We start from the raw sequence: 22,709 nt of genomic DNA on the forward strand, positions 1-22,709 counted from the left end.
CACTGATATCCATTACAATGAAATACTATCACTAGTACCACTAAAGCTCAAGATAATCGAAATAGGTCAAAATTGATCAACATCTTCTATCAATATGCTATCGTTCAAAAAGCAATGCATAGAGTTAGTGCAGATATGTTTTAAAGGTAGGAAGGTCGTTTTAGATATGCGCATGTTCGTGCGTAAATTGATTATGATTGATAGATCGCGTAAGTGCTCTATGAGCGTTGATACGTACAGCGATAATAGTGTTATAGCATTTGATCTGTGACCGGGGACGGGGGTTACTTCGGCGAGGTCGGCGTGAAGCTCTTCCGGTAGGTGGCGTCGAACTAATCAGGAGGGGCTGATCTTGGCTTTATCCTAGACAGCAGTGCGACCAGGTAAGCCTCCCTCCCCAATACCGTGTTAATCCGTCAGCTCATCGCTACGAATAGGTGTGAGTTATTATGTAGCAACTTAATCTGCATTTAACATTGTTTTTTTTTTCTTTTTTTTTTTGTTCTTTTCTCTACATTCCTTGTAAAACTGCGAATCAAAATACTATATATAATCATAGAAGAAATGCTTCGCGGTTTCTCACCGGGAATGACAAATCTAAGGTCATATAGAGTGTAGTGAAGCTATTACAGTAAGCCCCTAGGTATCTATGAAGAGCCATGCGTGCTGCTACCCGAAATTTTACTTCACGTGGCTCGATGGCTACTTGAGAGCGTATATAATTCATAGTCGGCAATTTGAGCGGGATACATCCATCGATGATCCTATATGATGTGACCAGTGCGTTGCTCTCTGCAGGCCTTGACCGTGCTATATCGCCCTGTAACTGACTGCATAATAACATTGAAGACAATGACTAAATATCCGGAGCTGCTCAAGCAGACGGATGAAATATCCGTTAGGAATCAAACCCTGCACAGAATCGGGATGGGCGGATATCGCAAGTTTGAAACCATCTACAACTCCGAGGATGACGTGAGTTTCCTAATACTAGCTTCCAGGGATACCCTTGAATTCGCTCACCGACAACGAAGTGAGGTAATTGAAAAAACTCAGCTCCCCCGCAGGTCAGCTCATGTAGATAAATTAGTGTATAAATGTCTTGATGAGCGATCCGATTGGGTGGAAATTGGTAGGTCAGAAATCGATGTATCTCTTGCAGCCTACTCATGCCTTCGTGTCGCTGCGGCCCGCTTTAACTAAGTGGGTCTTTAATTTAGAACTGTTTAGCCGAGGTGCACGGGTATCTATATGTGGTACGTACATGCAGTAGGTATGTACATCCTGTACTGGTATCAATAACTGTAACACACAGTACACCGGCCCCCTAGGTATCGGAATTTTAACATGTGAGCATCACGTCCCATCTTCCCTTCCTTACTGCTCGCATTTTACTGCTGTTTCTCTTACTTCTATATTTCTCTATTCAATTTAAGAAACCCAACCGTTATAAAGCTTTCTTGCATTTGGGGATATTAATCTCCAACTCATTTCTGCTCTTTCTTTGAATTGAACCTCACTGCCTTCACGTTGAGATTTCACCACGATGGCTGCAGAATGGTACTCATTGGCAGAGGTGCTAGCTGTTGCTAAGTCACACCCTTTCTACAACCCGGACATTTTATATCCCGCAAATGCAGACAGTGTCCAAGCAAGTCGAAACTCTGTCATTGGCCATGAAACCGAACCAAAGCTTCAAGAGCAGCCATTGCTGGAAAAGAAAACACTGTAAGAGAAGATCGGCATTTTGAAGATTATTCCCCCGGAGCTGGGCTAAGTGATTATAGGTACAAAGTAATTGCGCGGCTTACGCATGATAAAGATCCGCGGAATACTTATCGACATAGTTCGTATATGAGCATCACTGGCGGTGGATCTGGTGGAATCCCAATGTTCTTTGCGGTGGACGCGCATGAGAATCGTCAGCAAAGAGCTCAAATGGGTAAATTCCTCAGGGTATCCGGTGTCATCGAGCCTGGAGACGTGGTCTTATCAGTTCATACCGCAGGAGACTTCTATAGGTAATCGATTCAATCCTTGAAAGTGGCACAGGATCGGTCTTCTAATAAGTGAATATGAAGGTCTCTCGATCTCACAACAGAAACAATGGAAAATGCCGGAGCTACTGTCCTCAGCGCCGGTTGTTATATGCCGACTCCTGAAGTTGCAAAAGCTCTTGCAGACTACCATGTCAATGCTCTGACCGGGGATGGTACCCAGGTCATTAATGTAATTTTTGCTATTTCGATGATGGTGCAAAGTGATCGGGATCGTATCTGTCTTGATAAGATCATTTATACCTCGGAACCTCTGACCAGTCCGCAAAGAGACTTCGTGAAGACTGTGCTCGGAGATATCAAAATCACATCTATCATCGGTAGCTCTGAGGCAGGGCCTTGGGCAGTCAGCAACCCTGATTTGACGGGGGAGCAGAGTCTCACCAGTGGATGCGTTGACTTTGTTTTTGACACCCGTCACGTCTTGCTCGAAATCCTTCCATGTTCTGTTTTGGATGGCGCATCTTTGTCTGATAAGACACCGCTTCCTTATGGAGAGCGGGGTATCATTGTGCAGACCTCCCTTCAACGCCTACGTAATCCACTAGTACGCTACATCACTGGTGATGTTGGGTCCCTTCATCCACTCCCAGAGGGCGCCAATGCTAGTGTTCCCCATGCCGATCGGGTGCATCTGCGTGTTCTCCGATTGCAGGGGCGTGATCAGCGCTTCAGTTTTAAGTGGAATGGGTGTTACTTTGAGTTTGATAAGATCGAGGCCGTCATGCAGCAGGATGAATATGGTATTTTGCAATGGCAAATTGTTCTTGGCAAGCTAGAGACCTCGCCGCAAGCGACTTTGGAGATTCGGCTATTTCGTTGCCCCCCACGGGACGGTATTCTCTCCATGGATGAGCTTAAGGAGCGCTTAGGAGCTTTCTTTGTTTTCTGCTCTCAAAATGCCCACCTATCCAGAATTGTGTTTTTGAATGACGTCGATGGGTTTCAACGGAGCACTACTGCCGGAAAAGTCATCAAGTTTCTGGACCATTGGAATTAGATGGGCCTGTGATTGTTGGGCGGCCTAGAGCAGTCCATATGAGCTATCATTCCTAAATCTCTCACATTTTTCCTTTGAGCTTCGATACTACCCTGTTGATAGTCGTGCGATGTCGCATGATGCCATCCCCTGGACACATTCTATATATAGGGTTTTCGGATATTCTGAGGTGATTTCCATAATTCATTAAGATTGGATTCCGCAATTTCTAAGCTTGTTATCCTTGGTGATCAGTTTGGTAAAAAGACCTCGAATTCTTCAAGGCCAGAAATATAATGCCATTTGACTTCAATGGTGTTTTCTTTTCTTAATGGCGATGATATTAAGTATCCATGATTGTGCGGCGGGGCTGTTGCATAGAAGGGTGAAAACCGCGGGAACACCGCTGGTCAAAACAACATTAGAAATTGTAAAACAAATGTTATTAACATCATGAAGCAGAACATGTCGAATTAAGGAAATGAAGCCTTTGGCGTCTTTGGCTTTTGCATATTTTAAAAGGAGGGGATAAAGCTGCTCCCAGACGTTCCCCTTATTGTCCAGGCGAAGAAAACTTTAGCTCAATGATGAATTAGCCTTTTCTGTCCAATCCACACCACCATCTGAGCCTGCCTTTATGATCACCACACAGCATTGGAGGCCAAATTCCTGAGTTTTTATTGTCATGAAGAACAGCACATGTAGCTCATGCATGGAAAAGGTGAAATATAGACTTTGAAAAGAATATGGACTTTGAATTTACAACCCTTCATCGGAGTTGGGTAATTTGTCGGTTTCCCTCGCGTTAGGCAAGTACACTGCTAGAATAGCGAGGATAAGGTAAAAGAGACCTGATATTATTAGTAGTGCGAATAGAAGGTATCAAGCGACGTACTCCAAGCCCAGCTCATATATTCATAGCCAACCAGTGCCCTCAAAGATCCACCTAGGATTGGACCAATCATTGAGCCAAGGGAAGCAGCGACATCTAGCATAGAAAAAACGCGCGATATGCCGCCTTGTAAACCGAAAATACCCGGGCTCTTTTCTTGGCGTGATTTGGCAGCAGCTTTCACAGACCCGTTAGTTTCATAATGTGCAGATGCTAGAGGGAGCACAACCTACCGGTCAATTCGACAGGCGCTAAACCGGATACAAATGGTCTCACTGCGCCTATACCAATAATGGACGCTATATACATTGATTTGCCTCCTGTCCGGACACTAGCCCAAGGAACTGCGTCGCTCCCAGCAATCCCCATCAACCCCAGCAGTGCGGATTGTAGTATAGAACCGAGCACTATCGGGACACGTGCACCTACTCGATCCCGGACCCAACCGGCAATGGGACCGACAATGAGGCCCGGAATAACGAGACCGGAAAAAAGGAGTCCTGCACAACTTGGACCCCATCCAAACTTTTCCTGAACATGTAGAGGAAGTGTGGCATCAAGGCTTGTGGTCACAATGGTACTGGTCATTGTGATAAGAAGGCAGGTCAAAACCCGACCGTCGCAAAGCATGATGCGCCAGAAGGCACCGACATCGGATGGATTTCGTTCGTGTTGGCCGGAGGATAGCAGATTCGTAGTCTCAGCTACATCGCCATTTTTCTTGCACGCGGACGGAGGTTCAATCATGATGACTCGTGCTAGAAGGTCTATAGTAAGAACTATTACCGGGATAGACCATGTGATCCAGTAGCTTGTAGCCTCTAGAAGTAGACCAGAGAGTGCTGGTCCGCTGACTGTCCCCGAGTTCGCAAAAGACATCATCAACCCCATCGCCGAGCCCATATTGTCCGGGCTCACGGTCTCCCCGACGGTCGCAAATCCCACAATCCACACGGCAGACCCCGCAATGCCTTGCATAGCACGGCCTATAAGTAGCAGAGGGACCGAACGAGCGCCCGCGACTATACCAGTACCGATAATACAGAAACCAAGCGACCATAGCAGGGCACCCTTCTTATTGCGGCTTCCATCGGCAAAATGTCCAATGATAGGGCCGGAAAGCACCGCGAGAGCACCATGAAGGCCCAGTATGGTGGATGTCAACTTCTGGGTTTGGGAGGGGTCGATATGTAGACGATTTTGGATCATATAACCTAGGATAGGGACCAAAAAGCCATATAAGAATGTTTCTATATAGAGTTAATGTGTGTAGTTGACCCTGTTAATGGGCGTGAGGAGAGGGGCGGGCAAGAAGGCAGACCTGCAAACAATGCTATTGCAATGGTGGAGAGGATGAACCATTTAGCGGACCGCCATCTATAGCCTACCGCTGTAAGATTCTCTTGATTGTCATTCATAGCAAGAAGATGGCAAGAAGATGGCAAGAAGATGGCAAGAAGATGGGAAGAAGATGGGAAGAAGATGGGAAGAAGATGGGAAGAAACTGGCGTGTAATCAAAAGTCTGAAGCCACATACAATCGGACCAAGAGAACTTGTGGTCAACAAGGGTTTTGGAACTCTGTGGATGCGACCTCATTAGCAAAAGCCTGGGCTCAGCCGCACCTCCATGGGGGTGGCCAGGGGGCTGGAGAGAGGCGCATATTTTATTTGTATCTTAACCGGTATCGAAACACCAGATTCGGGGAGCATGGGTAAGAAACTGCTGATCCACCAATTTCAAATTTTAGTTCTCTTCCAGGATATGCAGGAGTCTGCGTATTATCACTTCGCTTGCATTGGGTCGCATACTGTATGTATCAATTCTGTGCCAAACTAGCCAATGCAGAGATCGGCTCTCCAAATTGGTACAAGATCCTGTATGCATGTCGTGATTTGTGCTTTACTTCAAAGAGTTCTCTTGACTCCGCTATAATGAACTGGCTAGGACGTAGGTGCGGGTCCACAGTGGTAAATCAGTGTAGCACATTCGACGTTCAAGGGTCCCTAGGTATGTGACCGGTCTATACTAGTAAGACATGGATTATTGCACGTGTGAAGCCCGACCTTTTGCTTCATTTAAAGCACTTCAAGCCCGGAACTTTATGGATTCTGAGAATTCATGCCATACTCACTATACAAGCTGGTGCAAATTACTGGATCCGCAAAATGAATAGAGCTTTTCGTCCTGCGCGTTTTATTCGGGTGAATTTTGCTGGTTACTCTACGCAACCTATCCGTACGCCTTCATTTTCATTGTTTCTCTTCTCTACAAACTTTAGGCAAAATACTAATAGAGTTAAGGAAGCCCAAGAATCTCAAATCTCATCCCTCTCATCGAGGTTTCTCAACCCGCTTTTGCCTCGACAGCCATGCACCTGAAAGCTGTACACGAAACTCTTGAAGCCAAGGGCGTGGTTCAATTGCAGCTTGGCTTCGAGGATGTGGAAAGCAAATATCTCCAGAACATCATTACGAACCTCCATCTAGCCTATAATCATGGTCTTCCAGTCACGCACAGCGCTGAGCGTGGCTGGTTTTGGGATGTGCGGCCTTCGCCGGCGAGCTTTCAAAGTCAAGGGTACCAAGCTCGATCTGAGACAATGTCCCGGTTTGAATGGCACACAGACTGCAGTTACGAGGTCAATCCACCGCGCTACTTTGCTCTCCAGATCCTTCAGCCAGATCGCTGTGGCGGTGGCACGTTATCGGTGCTGAATGTCGATCGACTCCTCACCTTGCTCTCCCCTTTCGCGCAAAAGTGGCTCTCCAGTCGCAATTACAAAATAATTGTCCCTCCTGAGTTCGCAAAAACTTCAGGAGAGCAGCATATTATTGGTAATCTGCTCGCGATGAACCCCGGAAAAAATTATGGCAGCCAATTGCGGTTCCGTGACGACATCACTGTGCCCTTGACTCAGAATGCCGCCCAGGCATTGGAAGAGCTGAAAAGGATTTTGTATGGGAATAAGACTCAGGTAGAGGCTCTTAATCTGGCACCGCATAGCCTTCCTCAAGGCTCGATCATCATGATGGATAATCGGCGATGGTTGCATTCACGCAATGATGTCAAAGATCCAAACCGACACCTTCGGCGAGTCCGATGGGATGCGGCATCATTTGGCCCCTGCAGTCCGTGAACCATGCATGTTATTACCGAGTGATATATTGTTTTTTCTTCCTTGTTCGTTTAATTTTAATTTTATTTTGCGGATATGATTCCAAAATGTGGACCCCAATAATACATGCATACTAAATGAGCCACCATGCATTGCAACTTCGCAGTGGACAAAAACTGTACTAGTACTCTGGTACCATTCACAGGCCCCACATAGTTACAATGCATATCCATGCTAGCAAATTCCCTCAGTGTGGAGACCTCTTAGCGCTCATGCAGTTTCATTCAAATAAAAACAAAAGAAAAAGGGGCGTAGTGGGAGGCGACCTACTACCTATCACACACCTAAGCGAAGATCTAGAGGGGCTTGCACGAAGACTTCTACTTGGGCAGTACTCTATTCGTTCTATTATAAATGGGCTTGTGTCTTGTCTCACTCTGGCCTCGAATTTCACTGTCGTCACAGCATTCGCAATGAGAAACACAATTTTGGATCATCTTCATTTGGTTTACCTCCCAGAGACTGGGGACTGTCCTCCTCTACCACCGAATGGGCTAGATGCTGGCCTCGTTGAAGAGATCCGCCGGAAGTATGTCTTGAGACTGAGCAACTGGTCCTCTTCATGGCCTGCGGGGTCTTTGAACGCATCATGTCCCCATCCAGTATTGATCACTCAGCGGCACCACGACGAGCTGAGTAACTTACACTTTGCGTTGAACCTCGCTCTTGAGGATATAATTCAGCGATGGTGGACGGATGAAGAAGCCCAATTTCCCCAGAGAATGCCGTTAGAACCGGAGGAAGAAGAACTATTGCGCGTGAGTCACCCTCTCTTCTTATTGTGAGTACTTAAGGGTGCGGAATAATGACATATTTCTTCTACTAGTGGATCGACTCCAGTCCGGAACTTTTCCGACCCTGGAACGAACGCCAAGGGTCATGGAGACCGGACTTTTTGATTGAGATTGACGACGCTGGTGTGGAAGTATTTCGCATTTGTGAAATCAATGCGAGGTTCTGCTGGAATGGATACATGCATGGTGGTTTTGGTCAAGAATCACTTTCGGCATTCAATCTTGAGTCTCGCAATCTAGTCCATGCCGCCCAAGCAGAATCGGTAGGTTCGGAGACGATGGCCCACTGTCGAAGTTTGTTTGGTGCTAAATAAATGGAATTGACCAGATTGTTGGCGGATTGTTGAGTCTTTTTGATATAAAGCTTCCTCTGCACCTTGTGAAAGGCCAAGAGCACGGAATTGACATCTTCATGTTTATTGAGTTTGCGAAAAGACGGCTTGGTCTCAAGCCACGACTCATAACTCCGGATACGCTCCGACTCATCGCAGATTCTTCTGGGAAAATGGGGTACAAGTTGTATTGCCTCGCAGAGCCAGATGCTATTGATACAATAACGACCGAGTCTGGAGAGAAGATGGAAGAAGTTCACCAACTTTGTCTAGAGCTTCACCAGTGGGAATTGAACAAACTTGATCCCAATATGAAACGCCAAATCAGCATGCGGTGTTTTAATGATATGAGAAGTATTCTGCTAGCCCATGACAAGAGAATGCTGGGAATCGTGCATGAAGAACTCGGGTCTCTCGTCTCGAGAAAAGTCATTTCTCCCGAGCAGGCCGAATGGCTCAACCGAGGAATAGCACCCACGGTTCTGCCGGGCTGTGCTGCACTTGATCAACTCATCAAGGATTGTAAATCGTCGGAAGTAATGCAAGAAAAATATCTTCTGAAGCCGATTCGGGGTGGAAAAGGTGCTGGCATCTTGTTTGGCGATGAAGTCAGCCATTGCGATTGGATAACCATCCTGGAGTCTATGCGATATCCAAAGCTCAGCCGGGGGAAGACTCTCTACGTTGTTCAGCGCAAAGTGAATCAGCCATACTATGATGTCCTATTGGGGCCAGAGCTGAAGACGGCACGCTGTCATATGGTTGGAACCTATCATGCTGTCAATGGAGAATATCTCGGACTGGGTACCTGGCGGTGTAGTCCCGGCAGGCTATGTGCTGTGTCCGATGGGGCGACCTGGATCTGCTCCGTGAAGCACAAAGTATAGCTATCAGAAATCCAAAGCTGTATTCGCAAGTGATGACCGTGGAAATGGAAATAATCTTCGCCTTCGATTGCCCCCGTCCCCCTTTCGGAAGCATTCTCATCTCACTTGGAAATGAATATTGAACGTGAAATTGGTGGTGATAATGTGTAGAGTGACTTTAAATCGCATGTTATCTCGTGTGCTGCAAATTTATTGATGCTTTTGCCTTTATTTTGGTATTCAATACCCCTACAATTGAAACTACGTTGCACCACAGACCAGACAGTATATATTATGACCACAGGAGTAACTCAGAAGAATTAAGAAAGAAAAAAATGTAAAGGTACGATTAAAGGTGGGTACACGCTGCTTAGACACAGAGGACAAGTTAAATAAAAAGCAAACTTTGCAGGTCACAGATAAGCAATAAAGGGAGCGGAAATGAGTGCATCATCTATAAGATGTCCTTGTTAAAGTAACAATAAAAGGAATACTCAAAGCTGTAGGCTAAGACTTCTCTCCTAGAACACACGTCGCACACAGATTTTCCTGGGTCCCCGATGCAAGCGCCGTATTCATGTATGATGCGCCAAGAGACTAAAGACGATGTAGCATTGGCTTTTACTAATCTTTACTTGAAAGGCATGACCGTGCTATATTATAAAATTCTGGGTGCCCTATCCCAAACGCTGGTTTATAGGACCAGATAAAGCGTCCAACTAGGACATCAGGCGCTCAAATGTATACCGCGTTGTTACCAGGGTTATGGGCATCGTGATAGAAAAGTTAGGAAGAATGGGTGCATTGATTATAAGATTTGTCGACCCTATGGAGACAAAATATGATACATCTGATTTGCATTTGGCCAGACCACTGTGTAGTATGTAGGTGATCGGAGTTCAGCCCTTGACTGGCAAGGGGGTCCCACAGCTGACGAGTGGGTCCCCGAACTTCTCATCTCATAGATTACGAAACGAGAATGCAATCTGATTTCGATTTCATCTTAAGCAAAAGAACGTATCCCGTTTACAAATATTGAATTTGCGAAGGAGACACAGCTACTTGAAAAGAATATAAGCACGTACATTTAAACTGATATATGAGAATCAAGGTTCGTCATTAGTAATGCGTAGAACTGCGTAGAACAACGTAAACACGCTAACTACTTATTTCCCATTAGCTTAGGGTCAACATAACCAGCTAGCTAATATACCATGACAATTTTAAATCGTAACCATCTTTTCTATAGCTCACATGACATCTATAATCATCGCCATTCCACTGGCTAGATGCCAGGCAATATGACAGTGAAAAAGCCATAATAGGATTTACGCTGCCTTAATTTCGAGCTCATAGCCCGTAGCCAATGCCGCGCCCTTTATGTAATTCCCAACACCACCCAACAGTGCGAGAGAGATCAATTGAATTGTCCCACGCCTCCCCACCATGACCTTCGTAGTAGACTGTCGGGAGATCAATGAGTTCAGGGAACGCTTGCGTGGAGCCGTAAATGGTGGCCGTAACCAGACTATCAATTGGTTCTGTCTGCAGGACATCAGGAACATTTTGAAGAAGCTCAGTTGTTTCGGCCAAGGGTAACTGGAATGACTTTTCTACTATATCGCCATATCCATTGTCGCATTCCGTCAGACCCCAAAGAGAGAAGTTGACGACCGGTAATGATATATCAGGCGGTCTTTGAACAGAATCAAGACGCTGGGCCTGAAGAGATGTCCAAGTAGGCCAATTAGTAGATTGATGCGCGGAGATACAACCCTTACGCAAATGATCTTCAATATCTTCCAGGATGAATCGCCAGCTCACGAGATCAACAACGAGATGACGAGTAGTGATGAAAAGCCGGTGACTAGTGTCGCCTCCAGTCGGCATAAACAGCACACTAGCAACAAGCGGGCCGAACTCCAGATTGATCTTCCCGTTAGCATCTTGGATGGCCTCTTGTCGCTCTTCATGAAGGGACGCGTGGGTAACATGGAAGTAGTAGTCTGCTCCAGAAGGAACCTGAATGACCTGCTCCCAGTCCCCATCGGAATTCGCACAGAATCTAGTTCGCAATGCTGGGTGCCGTGAAACTACCGCTTCAAATCTCTCTGTGAACGATGAGGTTCGACAGGCCGCGATATAGTCAAATGAAAGCCCTGATTGAATTGCTTCTTCCCGGTCTCTGCATGCGCTAAATGCAAATGTTGAATTGAACTCAAGGGGAAGGGCACATTGACCTGCTCTAGATCGGAGCATGCCGTCTGCGTTGAAGTAGTTTTGACAAAGCGGGCTAGCTCGTCTAGGCTTTTGTACCGCAGAATATCGTGTATGGAGATAGTAATGCCAATTCGACGGCATTTGGAAAGCACTGTCATCGCAGTGATGGAATCACCCCCAAGAGAGATGAAAGAGCCATCACGGAAGATTTGCGTTGGCGAAATGTTCAAGGATTCTGCTAGGATGAATTGGAAGATTTCTTCGTCCTTTGTCTGAGGTGGAGACCGTACCCATTCTTGAAAACAAACTGATGCATTTTCGAAGTCGGAGTGTGGGATTTTCTCAATATATTGTCGGATTCTTGACCGGTCGACCTTACCGGTCGACGTCTGAGGAAGAAGTTGAAGAGGTGACCATCTTTTTGGAACCATGTATGCACGGAATGATGATGAAAGTCGATTCCGGAGTTCAACGAGTAGCTCACTGACTCGTTCCGAAGGAGACAGTAATACCATTGCCCTTGAGTTGGTTTGGGGAATGCATTCATCCGTGAAGCAAATTGCAGCCACGAGTTGATTTTTCGCCGGCCCGCTTTTGGGGAACGCGACGATTGCATGCGCCACCGTTGATAGTTTGAAAAATGCTGCTCAACATCATATAGCTCTGTGCGCTGGCCTCTGATCTTGATTTGATATTCCCTTCGAGCGACAAAACTAATGGACCCGTCCGGGTTTTAGCGGCCGACTTTCCCGAATGCACTTTCATCACTAGCATTGTAGTAACTGGGAGTGAAGAATTTGCCATGACGTTTCAATCGTCAGGACTCCTTTCGTCGCCAGGACAATGAAATTTCGCGGGAAAAGGCCAGCTTTGAGTTGAATGAGTCGAACCCTTAGTCGAGTTACCACTGCTTCACAACATGCTGGGTTCCTTCAAAGCAACTCACTATACTCAAGAGTGAGAACGGCGATTTCTGTAAGAGACATTAGTACTTGAACGATTGACTTGATTGGTTTCATCCATCAGATGCATTACTTATTAACAGCTCCACGAAAAGGATCAAATCATGCTGCTAGTCCTTTTTTTTTTTTCGTTTGACAACCGAAAAAAGAAAGAAAAAAGGTTGGAGGAGTGTTTCACCGGCTCCTCAACCGGGCTTTAGCGACCACTTCGCTTTCCTCGCTTCACGATTCTTCTCTGACTATTTTAAACTTGCTATCTTTCGCTGTTCCTTAGCAAGGGGCGGTTCTTCCAGATATCGGCGGCAGCGATATCATCCAGCGCAAATATGGGGACCAGGGAATACTTTTGCCCACTTTTCCGAAATAGGAAAGAATCCCGTCAGATTCTTCGCATCGCAATCCGGATTGCTACACCTTCTTTCGGTGAAGGGAATATACTTAGGCTTATTGAAGGTTCTCAATCCGCCGTTCGTTTTGTAAACGTATGCACAGCATCTTCCGCAAATGTGTGGACCGGGGAACAATCCCGCATACCTGCGCGGAATGGGAAAAATCTCTTGCCCAGTGATGGGCACCCCTCTTTAATTCGCCGTCGAACTTACTGCTTCGCTGTTGCGGCGAGCGGAGAATGGGATTTTCCGCTTCCGTCCCCGCAATTCCCTCTATAGTATAGCCTCAATTAGACTTCCCTAAATCGACCTAACCCCATTAGGGCCCACCAAAACCCATTAGATTAGCCTTAATTTCAGCCCCTCCAAGAGCCGCATTTTTCGCCGCCGCGTTTGCGAGCTCATTCCCCGGAATGCCCACGTGTGCGGGAATCCATTAGATCGAAATTAAGAGGTCGTCTAGTAGTTCGAGGGGGACGTGGGCGCTTAAAGAGCTCGAAGTTCGTGGACGTATGCGTAGATCGCGCGGAGAATATGCTGGCCAGAGGGACGCTTTGGATTTTGCACTACTTGAATTGCAGCGCGGCTATCAGCGAAGATAACCAGTTCGCGAACCTATTCTGATTGAAAGGATTTGAACTTATTAAGGGCCATCTCCACTCCAGCGAGCTCCGCGGAGTAAACTATGGCTTGTTCTGTGGTGCCGAGGAATTAACGCGTTTGGATTCCACGGTCGGGTGCGACCGCAGAAGCACCAACTTTGCCTTCATACCCACTTCCGTCCGTGAAGAAAACCATTTTTCCTCTTGACTGATTCATAATCATGTCGTGTGACTTGATCGCGGCTTCCGTGGAATCCTCAATGATGCAATTAATTCGCTTTTCCCATGGGGGCAAGACGAAGGCTTGTCTTGATTCCCACTGCTCTCCAAAGAGAATTCCCCCCTTCTTCCGGGAACTCATGAAGGCCAACCCCGAATCAAGACTTTTTCATAGAAGGCACTACGTAAGAAAATAACACAAGTAGAATGTAGCAAATCAGCGCCTTAGGTAGTAAGTCCATAGCAGGGGATAACCAGTACTAGCTACATCTAATGAGGATTAGCGATATTTGAACAATTCAAACTAGTCCTACTCAGCAGGACGCGAAAAACCCACGAGTTGACCTTGAGGGACGGCCTCCTCCTCCTCATCAAGAAGCTGTAACGCCCCCGTCGCCACTTCTAGCTCTTCTACACCCCGCAGCTGTGCGGTCTCGCTCTCCACAACGAGCGGCACACTAGCATCCACGGGCACCTCCTCCTCTTCCTCGACCCCTTTTCTTCTCCAACTCAGCAGCATCCTCCAACTCGGGAGCATCTCGCTTCCGTTCTCTGCGGGCCTTCTTATTGCGATGTCTCTTCTCGCGATGGTGATGCAGCTGCGCTGCATTGCGCATCTTCGGCGCAGGGAGAGTGATCGGTGGCGCGGCGGCCGTGGGAGGGGCGGCGACCGGAGGAACATCGCGTGTATCAACGCGTGGCCTTGGTGCATCGCGGTTGGCGGGGTGTCGATCCCTTGCGGCATTCCGAGGGATGTCTAAACACACACGTTTAGTATGTAAACCAACATTTAGAGAAATCTAGACATGGACACTTACCCCTTCTACCAACCCTCGGCCTAGGAGAACGGCGAGCCTAGAAATGAATTTCATCAGTATAAAATCCCATTTTCTCTACGGCCAAGATCAAGATCAGGATTAAAACAAACCTCCGAATTTAGCTGTGCCTGTAGGATACTCATGTTGACATTTCTCTGGTCGATGTCCGCTTGGAACCGAAAACATTCTGATTTAACTTGGCCCTTCTTGCCACAATAGTAACAAATTTAACGGAATATATTATCAGTATTCGCATTTTAGATTTCTCATGTGGGCATGGATTCATTATCTAAATCCCCCATGGCTTAGTGCATTTAGGTGCTGATGTCAATCATGGTCAAACACCATAGAAATGAGGTGGACCTGACATCAGGACATAAAGCACATAAGTCGTGGAGGTTTCGCGTGAAGAATAATATCTTGATGAAGGAAACGAAAAGCTTACCTTGGATGAATATGATGGCATCGTGATCTTCAGATAAAATAACGAGATGGCTGCGGCTTAGATTGATGAGGGCCAAATCAAGAAAGTGATGAGGTGCGAGGAAAAAGTCAAGTCGCGAAGTGCGAAGATTGATTTCTATCTAGTTCGCGTGTTTGTCTGGTTTTTGTCCTGTTTGGTTCCTTAACAGGAGCTATACATCTTCGAATGCCTCGGGGCCGACAGCCCTTGTCATCTCAGGCAGCGTGATGGACTATTGGATTTTTGCTTCTTCATGCTCGCCATTTCGCTAGGGAGAGGACCGATCAAAGGAGTAAGTATCTATGCTTGAGTTTTTCCTAATATTAGTCTATATACTAAATATACGTGTTTAGACATCTAGAAAAACTCCACTCGCGATCGCCATCCTTATACCCCGGCTGTACGAAAGGCGCGTCCTGCTGCCCGCGAAGAACGGGCTCCTGTTGGACCTGCGGCCCCTGCTCCCCCTGCGCCGGAATAGCGCAACGCTGCGCAACTACAGCACCACCGCGAGAAGAAGTGAAGAAATGAAAAGGCTCGGCGTCTGCGGAGGAGAGATGTCCTTGAGGCAGAGAATAAGAGGAATGAGGAAGAGGAGGAGGTGCCCGTGGAAGCTAGTTGGGCGGTTGTTGATCCGTTGCCAAGCCGCGAGGCGCGGTTGGCAGCGATGGAGAGCGACACCACACAGCTGCGGGATGTGGAAGATGATCTGACTGAGGCAGCGAATGCCCTGCAGTTGGATTCTGGTGCGGAGACGGAGGCTTGCCCTCCTGAATTGCAGCTGCGGATTTGTTCGGGTTCCGCTCAGCAGGAGTAGCTTTGGGTCTTCAAACCCGTACTCATTTTCTTGTATTTAGTATATCTAGTAGTGATTATCTCTCGCTACCTATGAGGTTGACTTATCAAGAGCGTGGGCTTACTATATTTTACTTCTGATACCCTCCTACCTAGGCTGCCTTATGCAGCTGTGATCATAATGATATCCTATCTTGTATTGGAATCTAAAAAATACACTAACTGGTCAAAAGTATTTCCCCAGATCAGTTTTTGGGCCTACTCCATCAATTATATGTAATCACTAAACAGTTCACCACACCACCATGTCTTACTAAGACTCTGCATAATTACTCACAGTTACTAATACCCATCAAACGCACAGAACTATCTCTTAATATTCTATGAAAATCTAGCCTAAGCTTTCTAACCACTAGTAATTGTCTCGTCACCCTTTTCACAACCACATCAATTACGTATAGTATCTCTCACCATAATTCTGATACATACCCCTGAAGGTACTATTAAATAATAATATATCTTCCTCTATAGATAAACTTTAGATACAACCTAAGAAGTACTTATTTCAATAATTCGTAAATAATGTTAAAGGGGTTTAAAAGCTCAGTGAATGCTTCGACGGGCCGTCCATATTCACATATCAACTTTCAAACCGCTCTATCGTCACCAAAGCTATATGGATCTTCGTTATATCTTCTCAAAATAGTTCTCTATAGTCATGGACTAAAAAAAGGCTTTTTTTGAAGCGAGCCCGTCTAATACTGAGTGGTATATGCCTTCCCAAAAGTTGATTGTTGGGTTGACCCTACCGGACCCGCACTTGGGGAAATACTTACGGTTCCCATTGTAGTAAAGCAGCTAAACATATCATTAGTGGCCAATTATGACGCTTTGGACAGATAAGAACTTTGTGGAAGTGTTGAATGAGGGGAACGCTTTGGCATTAGCAATGCTTTTAAGTCCGGTTCCCTGGTCGATCAATTGATGTTCTCTATATCTACACGAAAGCAGTACAAATGTTTATGTCGGTGAAACTATGTCGGTGAAACAAAACTATAACGCCCTGCCAGAGTTTGAGAAACTTCGAGTCTATCGATAGTAGCTGCATGCCGTGTTTAAAGCTTTCATGTCAAAATCTCATGTGCGATCTCTTGACAGAACTCATCACCCACGATATTACTCACGCCTTTTTCCTTACGCAGGAAGCTCTCCAGGCCTCAAATTGATCTTGCCTCGTGAAAAATTGGAACACATAGATCATGATTTAACCATGCAGAGATCCGATACCAATAAATTGCCCAAAATTCTCGGGACAATGGGGGCAATCAATGATATAACGAGTGATGCCAATTTCATCTTAAAGCTAATTCTTTATTGATATAGAAGTGATGTATAACATAAAGTCAAAATGACAGTTTCCAACTCAAAGTAGAGTCCGTTTGTCCCTTTTGCTTCGAGGAGGCACGGGACTTCCAAGTATAGACGGGTAGCCCACTTGTATACGTCCACCACTTTCATTCCATCCAATTAATGACCAATGATTCCTCTTAATTGTCAATTGAATCTTGATTAATGCTAATTCTTTAATCATGGCAATGTCACGCATGGTCAATAAGAAGTGGTCGAGATGGCTTGTCTCGAACCTCTATGTGTTGATCGTGAACCCCAGCAGGGCGAACAGTCAACGCACCCCCACCCCCAACCTCACCCCATCCGAGCCGACTCCGAAGAGACCTGCATCAAAGAGAAGATGCCTTTGTTAGGCTGATATTCAAGATAAAGAGAACGTCAAGGGTGATTCCAATGCCTCGGACGAAGTCGATCTGCGAACATCAGCCCAACAAGAATCAACAATGGTGCCAGAGGCCTCGAGCTGGGCTGATTTAGAGAACGAGTCCTTGGACTGGGAGCCTCCATGGGATAGCTCTGAAGGTTACCCCAGAGGATGATGTGCAAAGTATGGGAATTTCTGAGATTGACTTTGATTCAAGAAGACTCAGGAGCCCTAAACCCGGAATATGATCAGAAACGCGAGGGCCTTGAGGACACCGATGATGAGGATAATGACAGGAAGGAGGCTCTCCAGGACTCTGACGCGGATTGGGTTGGGAGGAATAAGGCCTTGAGAACATCGTTGCAGAAAATATTGACAGGAAGGAGGCTCTGGAGCTGTTGATAAGTAATCCATCTGATGGAAAAACTAATCAAGTCAATCGTTCACGTACCAATCTTGTCCGTTGAACCACTTTCACAACCAGTTACCACCATATTTCGTTCGTTGAACCGACGTCGTCTACTTCCAACCCATTTTACTCTATCGTCTATCGAAAGAATGAGGTCCAAGGTTCGAAATTCGCCTATAGTTAACCTACAAGGCCGTTTAAATGAGAACCAAGGTCTAACTGCAATCGCCACAAAAAGGTAACTGACCCCGGTGTTGTGTAAACCTCTAAGATCAAGGTTGGCATTTCAGGATTCAAAGCCTCCTACAGGAGAGCCTCGAAATAACACGCAAGGAAGTATGTGATGATGGCCTTCATGACGACACTCATGGACACCACACGAATAAGAAGGAAGCTGCCCCCAGTCTTGTCTCACTTCGGGCCGAAGTGCTCGTTGATTGCATTCATCATGATTCTCGACTCCCACTCCGGAGCGCAGCATACACATACGGACACTCCCGTACTTGCTGAGAGACACTGGCGTGAATGACACCGCACCCAGCGCCACCCATTCTTATGCAATTTAAGTATATGTCGTCCTTGGAGGCCAATGGCATCAAATCATTGCTAGTGACTTCTAGACCCGATACACCAAGAAAGAGGCGAATGCATCGATCCGCCTGGATGAAAACGATCCTAATCTTATTGAGAAATGGTTTGAATTCTTATACACAAGAGCCCATGTCTTACCACCCAATCTGGCAGATGGAACTTTCCCTCTTGCAGATTCTGTAGCTGGCCGAAGTCTACATTACGTTCGAGCACGTGGTTCTTATGTCAAAATCCATGGGGGGCAGCCCTGCCTGCCTGTGAGATGGCGGATATTTATATCGACAAGGTGTCTATTGATGGACGAGTCAAGAGATTCGCGGAGGAACTTCCAGGTTCAACCTCTGAATTTCGATCTCATTCGAGCGGATTTCCTGTCGTCCGCATCGTTGTCATCGTCCGCTTCGTTGTCATCGTTGTCATCGTTGTCATCGTTGTCATCGTTGTCATCGTTGTCATCGTTGTCATCGTTGTCATCGTTGTCATCGTCCTCCTCGTCCTCCTCATCCTCATCTTAAGAACCAGGATACAGCGTGATATGGAGAGGAGGAACTATAAGGGAGCGCAAATGGAAGGCAAAAAATGATGAGGGGTTACTGAAGGGGGTCGAGAGGTGCAAAACGAGGGAGGGCAGACGATGAATTGCACTGCGATAACTTTCAATTCCTCAACACCAGAGGGACGCAAACGTTATCTGGCATACCAAGCTTGAATATTCGGATTTTTTTCTGATTGAAGTGATCAGAAAACTATGAGAAGGTATGAGATTACAATCTTATTCGAAGAATTAACTCGACTACACTCGTTCGGCATTTTCCTCCCATCCTCAACCACTGGCTCCTCAATATTCTTCGAAATTTCCAGCTAAGGTTCGAGATTAGCGTTATCTTTCTGGAGGCTCTCCACGAGGCCCCTGGGTTCAACCAAGCCCTCGACAGCTTGCTGTGTACGGATGTGCTGCCGGTTGGCATTTTCGAATAGTGTTGAGTGTCTCTTACAGAAATCGCCGTTCTCACTCTTGAGCATAAGAGCATAGTGAATTGCTATGAAGAAGCCCAGTGTGTTGTAAAGCAGTGGTAACTCGACTGAGGGTTCGACTCATTCAACTCAAAGCTGGCTTTTTCCTGCGAAATTTCATTGTCCTGGCGACGAAAAGAGTTGTGACGATTGAAACGTTATGGCAAATAACGAAGTAAGCTTACACCTTAAGGTTATTGGTTCAAGTACTAAAAAGGATTGTTTAGACGTATCCCTCGGCCACGCAACAGAGAGCAGCCCGCCTGAAACTGCTGGACAAAAGCTACGTCGTGTCGAATGGAACGAAAGGATCCCCACGATCCCTACCACTCCTCCCCTCCCCAACATCCAAACCCCCAAAGAGGCGCACGGCTACGCAGCAGTATCGCCGTGAAAAGATGCGACGGAATAAGAAGGCAAGAAAGCAACACAGGAAGGAGCTTACGGAGCTCAAGAACGAGGGGGATGAGGTCGCCGCGTCAGGTATGGCGCCCTAGTGTTGGTGAGGAGATGAATGCTGCAGTCACTACTGTCAAAATACCCTCCCAACCGTCAAAAGTCTAAAGATACACTCCTGCTACCAGCAGTGTCACTATGAGAAGAGGTGATGGATCAGTGGACGCCACGAGACAATGCAAGAAATACTTCCCATCCCTGAACTGCGCGGCATCCAAACTCCAAACACGCGTACTGCCAAGCGGCAGCAGTATAATCCCAAGAAGGGACGAGGACGCGACAAGGCTAGCCTTTTTTGATGTTTCATTTCGTCAGTTTAGATCTGCCTGTTACTTGCAACTTCCTAACTTCTATCTAGAGTGCTCATTTCATTGCGGCATCCATTATCTTTGGTGTCTGCAATGTCAGTTTCTCTTTTATCTTTTATCGATGGGTATTTCTTACTATATGAACAGATCGAGCGGATTTGGCCACGTAGCTTTATGTCAGCTGGGCCTGTTGAAGAGTAAGGGGAGGCAGGTCCAGTAGTGAAAAGCGGAGCCTTTGTCAGGGGTTATGGGTAGTATACCAATCTTCTTAGACTTCTATAGAGCCTATGAACCTAACTTGATCTGCCGAATCACGGGATATTTAAGGTCGGGCTTCTGGCGTTTTAACATAAGAGGGGTCACCCGAATCTAGTAAGACTGACTCTTTTTTAGAACAGGAGTGCTGTTCTAGGGGTAATATGAATAAGAGTGATAGTGCAAATGTACTGCAAGGATAATGTGTGGCACTGTAGGTCTAGGTTGATTATGATATAATCGCTGGAGAGCTCCTCAGTTCTGCCCCGTGCATCTGTTGAAGTGCGTGCCTTAGATAAGCTCCTTAAGCGAGTATGCTAGTCTGGATCTGTCTTATGCTGTTGGCATTTATATAGTTGTGTTGTCTCCATACTGCAGCCTTGCTCTAGTTTCTTAGCGGTTGTTCTCATACGAGCTTATGGCAGTACTACTGTTATACTGCGGGAGTTCTTCCTCATGTGTGGGACGTAACACCCATCCTAAAAATTGCGTCCCACTTGATGAGGATTGCGCTGGCGTTTACCATTCAAACCACCATGAACATCACCCAGATTTTATCAAATCCTGGTCGATCTGTGCTGATAAGCATTGTCTCGGTAGTGTCAAAACCGATTACGAGAGGGGTTTGTGCGTGGTGTGTTTAACTTGTTGCCTGGTTCTTTATCTATCAAAAATACAAATACGAAGGGTTCAAAGCGGTGAGACTGAAGGTTCTCAATTTGAGTGGCAATCAGATACCGAAGGGAGAATACGAGGGTCGGGCTTTGGCACCCACTGCCATCGAGACTATTGCTGATACAGGTTTATGTGGGGCAAGGCTTGGAGCCTAGTAGAAACTCGTTGATTTCCCCAGTCTACTCAGAGGTTGAAAATAAGACGCAGACTCAGCAAAAGGAAGATGTGCGCGATTTGTGAGATTAGATGAATCCCCAATAAATCAGCCAAAGTGTGTCTGACATGTTTTCCAGTCAAGCCGAGGACACCGAGTCGTTTATGCAGCCACTGCGTGGCTGCATAAACCGATCAAATGTGGAATGCAACCTTGGATCTGTCTGAGACACGGACATAAAACAAGGCCACTCAGGTCGGGCGATAAGTTATCGGAACACGGACCGATAAGGTCAGGCCAGGGTCTACCGGGTCAGCCCGAGCGGATCCCGCGGTCATGGCGGTGGCACCCACCCGGCTTTCGGCCCGGTTGCGTGCTCATAATATACGTACACCACCCCACTATGTCTCAAACTCAACAACAAAAAGTCGATTGGGGTACTCTTCAAGTGCTGGAATATCCTATATACGAGGAGATAGTCTCAAGAATGGCCCGAAAGCTTGATGTACCATATTGTAGACTTCCAGCCCGTTTCCAAGGTCGCCATTCCAGAGCGGCTTCTACGGCCGCAAATTTTGTTCCAAGTAAACGTTCAATGACTCTTTATTAGTACACCGAAGCTGTACCATCACAAATATGATACAGTGTACAGCAAATCAAATTATTAAGCAAACCACAAGCCCACAGACTTCCGAACACGCTAGCCCGAAATACATTTCGAGATTGTAATGACATTGTCTACGTCCAATCTAAATTCATGCGTAAGTACCCATGGATCAACTTGACTTAAAACAAAAGAAACCACTGTTTATCAATCCAAGATCAAAACTCCGATCCGAGTTCAACATGCGCATAATTCTCAAGGTCTGGCAGAAGCCTAGAAACTCGTATCCAGATTAGGCGAACAACAACTCAACGAGTCAGTAAAATTCAATCATAGGTATTCGATGGAACAATAGAACATGGAGGAATTCTCAAAAACAAGAAGTTTTCGTATGCAAAATGGGAAATATTGCTATTGTTGAGTGCGTCGTGGCGAACAGGGATGTTCATACAGGGATGTTTTTCCAGGATTCATGGATTTCGCGGGGAAGGATGTATCAAATCTTTGAAAAATTCCGCACGCTTCAAAGCTGACACCAAGCTTAGCCAAGTGGAGACCTCGCTCGTGAATGACACGATCACTATCAACAAATTTACACATTTGTGTCTGGAAGAAGAACGGTGGACATGGATGTGGTTATACATTGTTTCCAAAACATTGAAAGAGGTCACAAATTAATTCCTTCTCACTTGAGGTCTAATATGAGTTATTTTACGTAGTCGCTTGGTAATTAATTGCTCCTGGCTCACTTTCGATGGGTTTGTCAAGAGCACAGGTGGCGATCTAGAACTGCGTTTGGATACTCAAACATGTATGATACCGGAATGTCATCGAGACGACCCGAAATAGCTGAAGTTAGTATTTGAATTGTTGGTTTGACTTTGCCAGATTGTCAATGACGAGA

General features: G+C 46.2%; 9 protein-coding genes across 9 annotated transcripts; 6 read left to right on the top strand and 3 right to left on the bottom strand.

The window, feature by feature from the left end:
- Positions 1-1,546: 1,546 nt before the first annotated feature.
- N7484_006708 (uncharacterized protein) lies at positions 1,547-3,057 on the top strand (the record flags this gene model as incomplete). The annotated part of the gene is made up of 3 exons (XM_057117126.1): positions 1,547-1,728; positions 1,788-2,021; positions 2,082-3,057. The coding sequence occupies 3 exons, from the start codon at positions 1,547-1,549 to the stop codon at positions 3,055-3,057; spliced, it is 1,392 nt and encodes a 463-aa protein (XP_056973009.1).
- Positions 3,058-3,896: 839 nt separating this feature from the next.
- On the bottom strand, positions 3,897-5,346 carry N7484_006709 (uncharacterized protein; the record flags this gene model as incomplete). The annotated part of the gene is made up of 3 exons (XM_057117127.1): positions 3,897-4,105; positions 4,162-5,178; positions 5,250-5,346. 3 exons carry the CDS (start codon positions 5,344-5,346, stop codon positions 3,897-3,899), a joined length of 1,323 nt encoding a protein of 440 aa, XP_056973010.1.
- An 884-nt stretch (positions 5,347-6,230) lies between these two features.
- On the top strand, positions 6,231-9,118 carry N7484_006710 (uncharacterized protein; the record flags this gene model as incomplete). The annotated part of the gene is made up of 4 exons (XM_057117128.1): positions 6,231-7,062; positions 7,647-7,863; positions 7,932-8,162; positions 8,228-9,118. Exons 1-4 carry the CDS (start codon positions 6,299-6,301, stop codon positions 9,116-9,118), a joined length of 2,103 nt encoding a protein of 700 aa, XP_056973011.1. The 5' UTR covers positions 6,231-6,298.
- Positions 9,119-10,447: 1,329 nt separating this feature from the next.
- On the bottom strand, positions 10,448-11,356 carry N7484_006711 (uncharacterized protein; the record flags this gene model as incomplete). The annotated part of the gene is made up of 1 exon (XM_057117129.1): positions 10,448-11,356. One exon carries the CDS (start codon positions 11,354-11,356, stop codon positions 10,448-10,450), a length of 909 nt encoding a protein of 302 aa, XP_056973012.1.
- A 2,591-nt stretch (positions 11,357-13,947) lies between these two features.
- N7484_006712 (uncharacterized protein) lies at positions 13,948-14,450 on the bottom strand (the record flags this gene model as incomplete). The annotated part of the gene is made up of 3 exons (XM_057117130.1): positions 13,948-14,246; positions 14,308-14,344; positions 14,418-14,450. 3 exons carry the CDS (start codon positions 14,448-14,450, stop codon positions 13,948-13,950), a joined length of 369 nt encoding a protein of 122 aa, XP_056973013.1.
- Positions 14,451-15,023: 573 nt separating this feature from the next.
- On the top strand, positions 15,024-15,587 carry N7484_006713 (uncharacterized protein; the record flags this gene model as incomplete). Its single annotated transcript, XM_057117131.1, has 3 exons — positions 15,024-15,062; positions 15,132-15,212; positions 15,306-15,587. 3 exons carry the CDS (start codon positions 15,024-15,026, stop codon positions 15,585-15,587), a joined length of 402 nt encoding a protein of 133 aa, XP_056973014.1.
- Positions 15,588-17,154: 1,567 nt separating this feature from the next.
- N7484_006714 (uncharacterized protein) lies at positions 17,155-17,514 on the top strand (the record flags this gene model as incomplete). Its single annotated transcript, XM_057117132.1, is given in 2 exon segments — positions 17,155-17,323; positions 17,342-17,514. The coding sequence occupies 2 exon segments, from the start codon at positions 17,155-17,157 to the stop codon at positions 17,512-17,514; spliced, it is 342 nt and encodes a 113-aa protein (XP_056973015.1).
- A 1,087-nt stretch (positions 17,515-18,601) lies between these two features.
- On the top strand, positions 18,602-18,922 carry N7484_006715 (uncharacterized protein; the record flags this gene model as incomplete). Its single annotated transcript, XM_057117133.1, has 1 exon — positions 18,602-18,922. The coding sequence occupies one exon, from the start codon at positions 18,602-18,604 to the stop codon at positions 18,920-18,922; it is 321 nt and encodes a 106-aa protein (XP_056973016.1).
- A 591-nt stretch (positions 18,923-19,513) lies between these two features.
- On the top strand, positions 19,514-19,850 carry N7484_006716 (uncharacterized protein; the record flags this gene model as incomplete). Its single annotated transcript, XM_057117134.1, has 2 exons — positions 19,514-19,528; positions 19,581-19,850. 2 exons carry the CDS (start codon positions 19,514-19,516, stop codon positions 19,848-19,850), a joined length of 285 nt encoding a protein of 94 aa, XP_056973017.1.
- Positions 19,851-22,709: the final 2,859 nt, after the last annotated feature.

Source organism: Penicillium longicatenatum, assembly GCF_028827895.1.
Source record: "Penicillium longicatenatum strain IBT 33135 chromosome Unknown contig_3_segment0_segment0, whole genome shotgun sequence".
NCBI lineage: Eukaryota > Fungi > Ascomycota > Eurotiomycetes > Eurotiales > Aspergillaceae > Penicillium > Penicillium longicatenatum.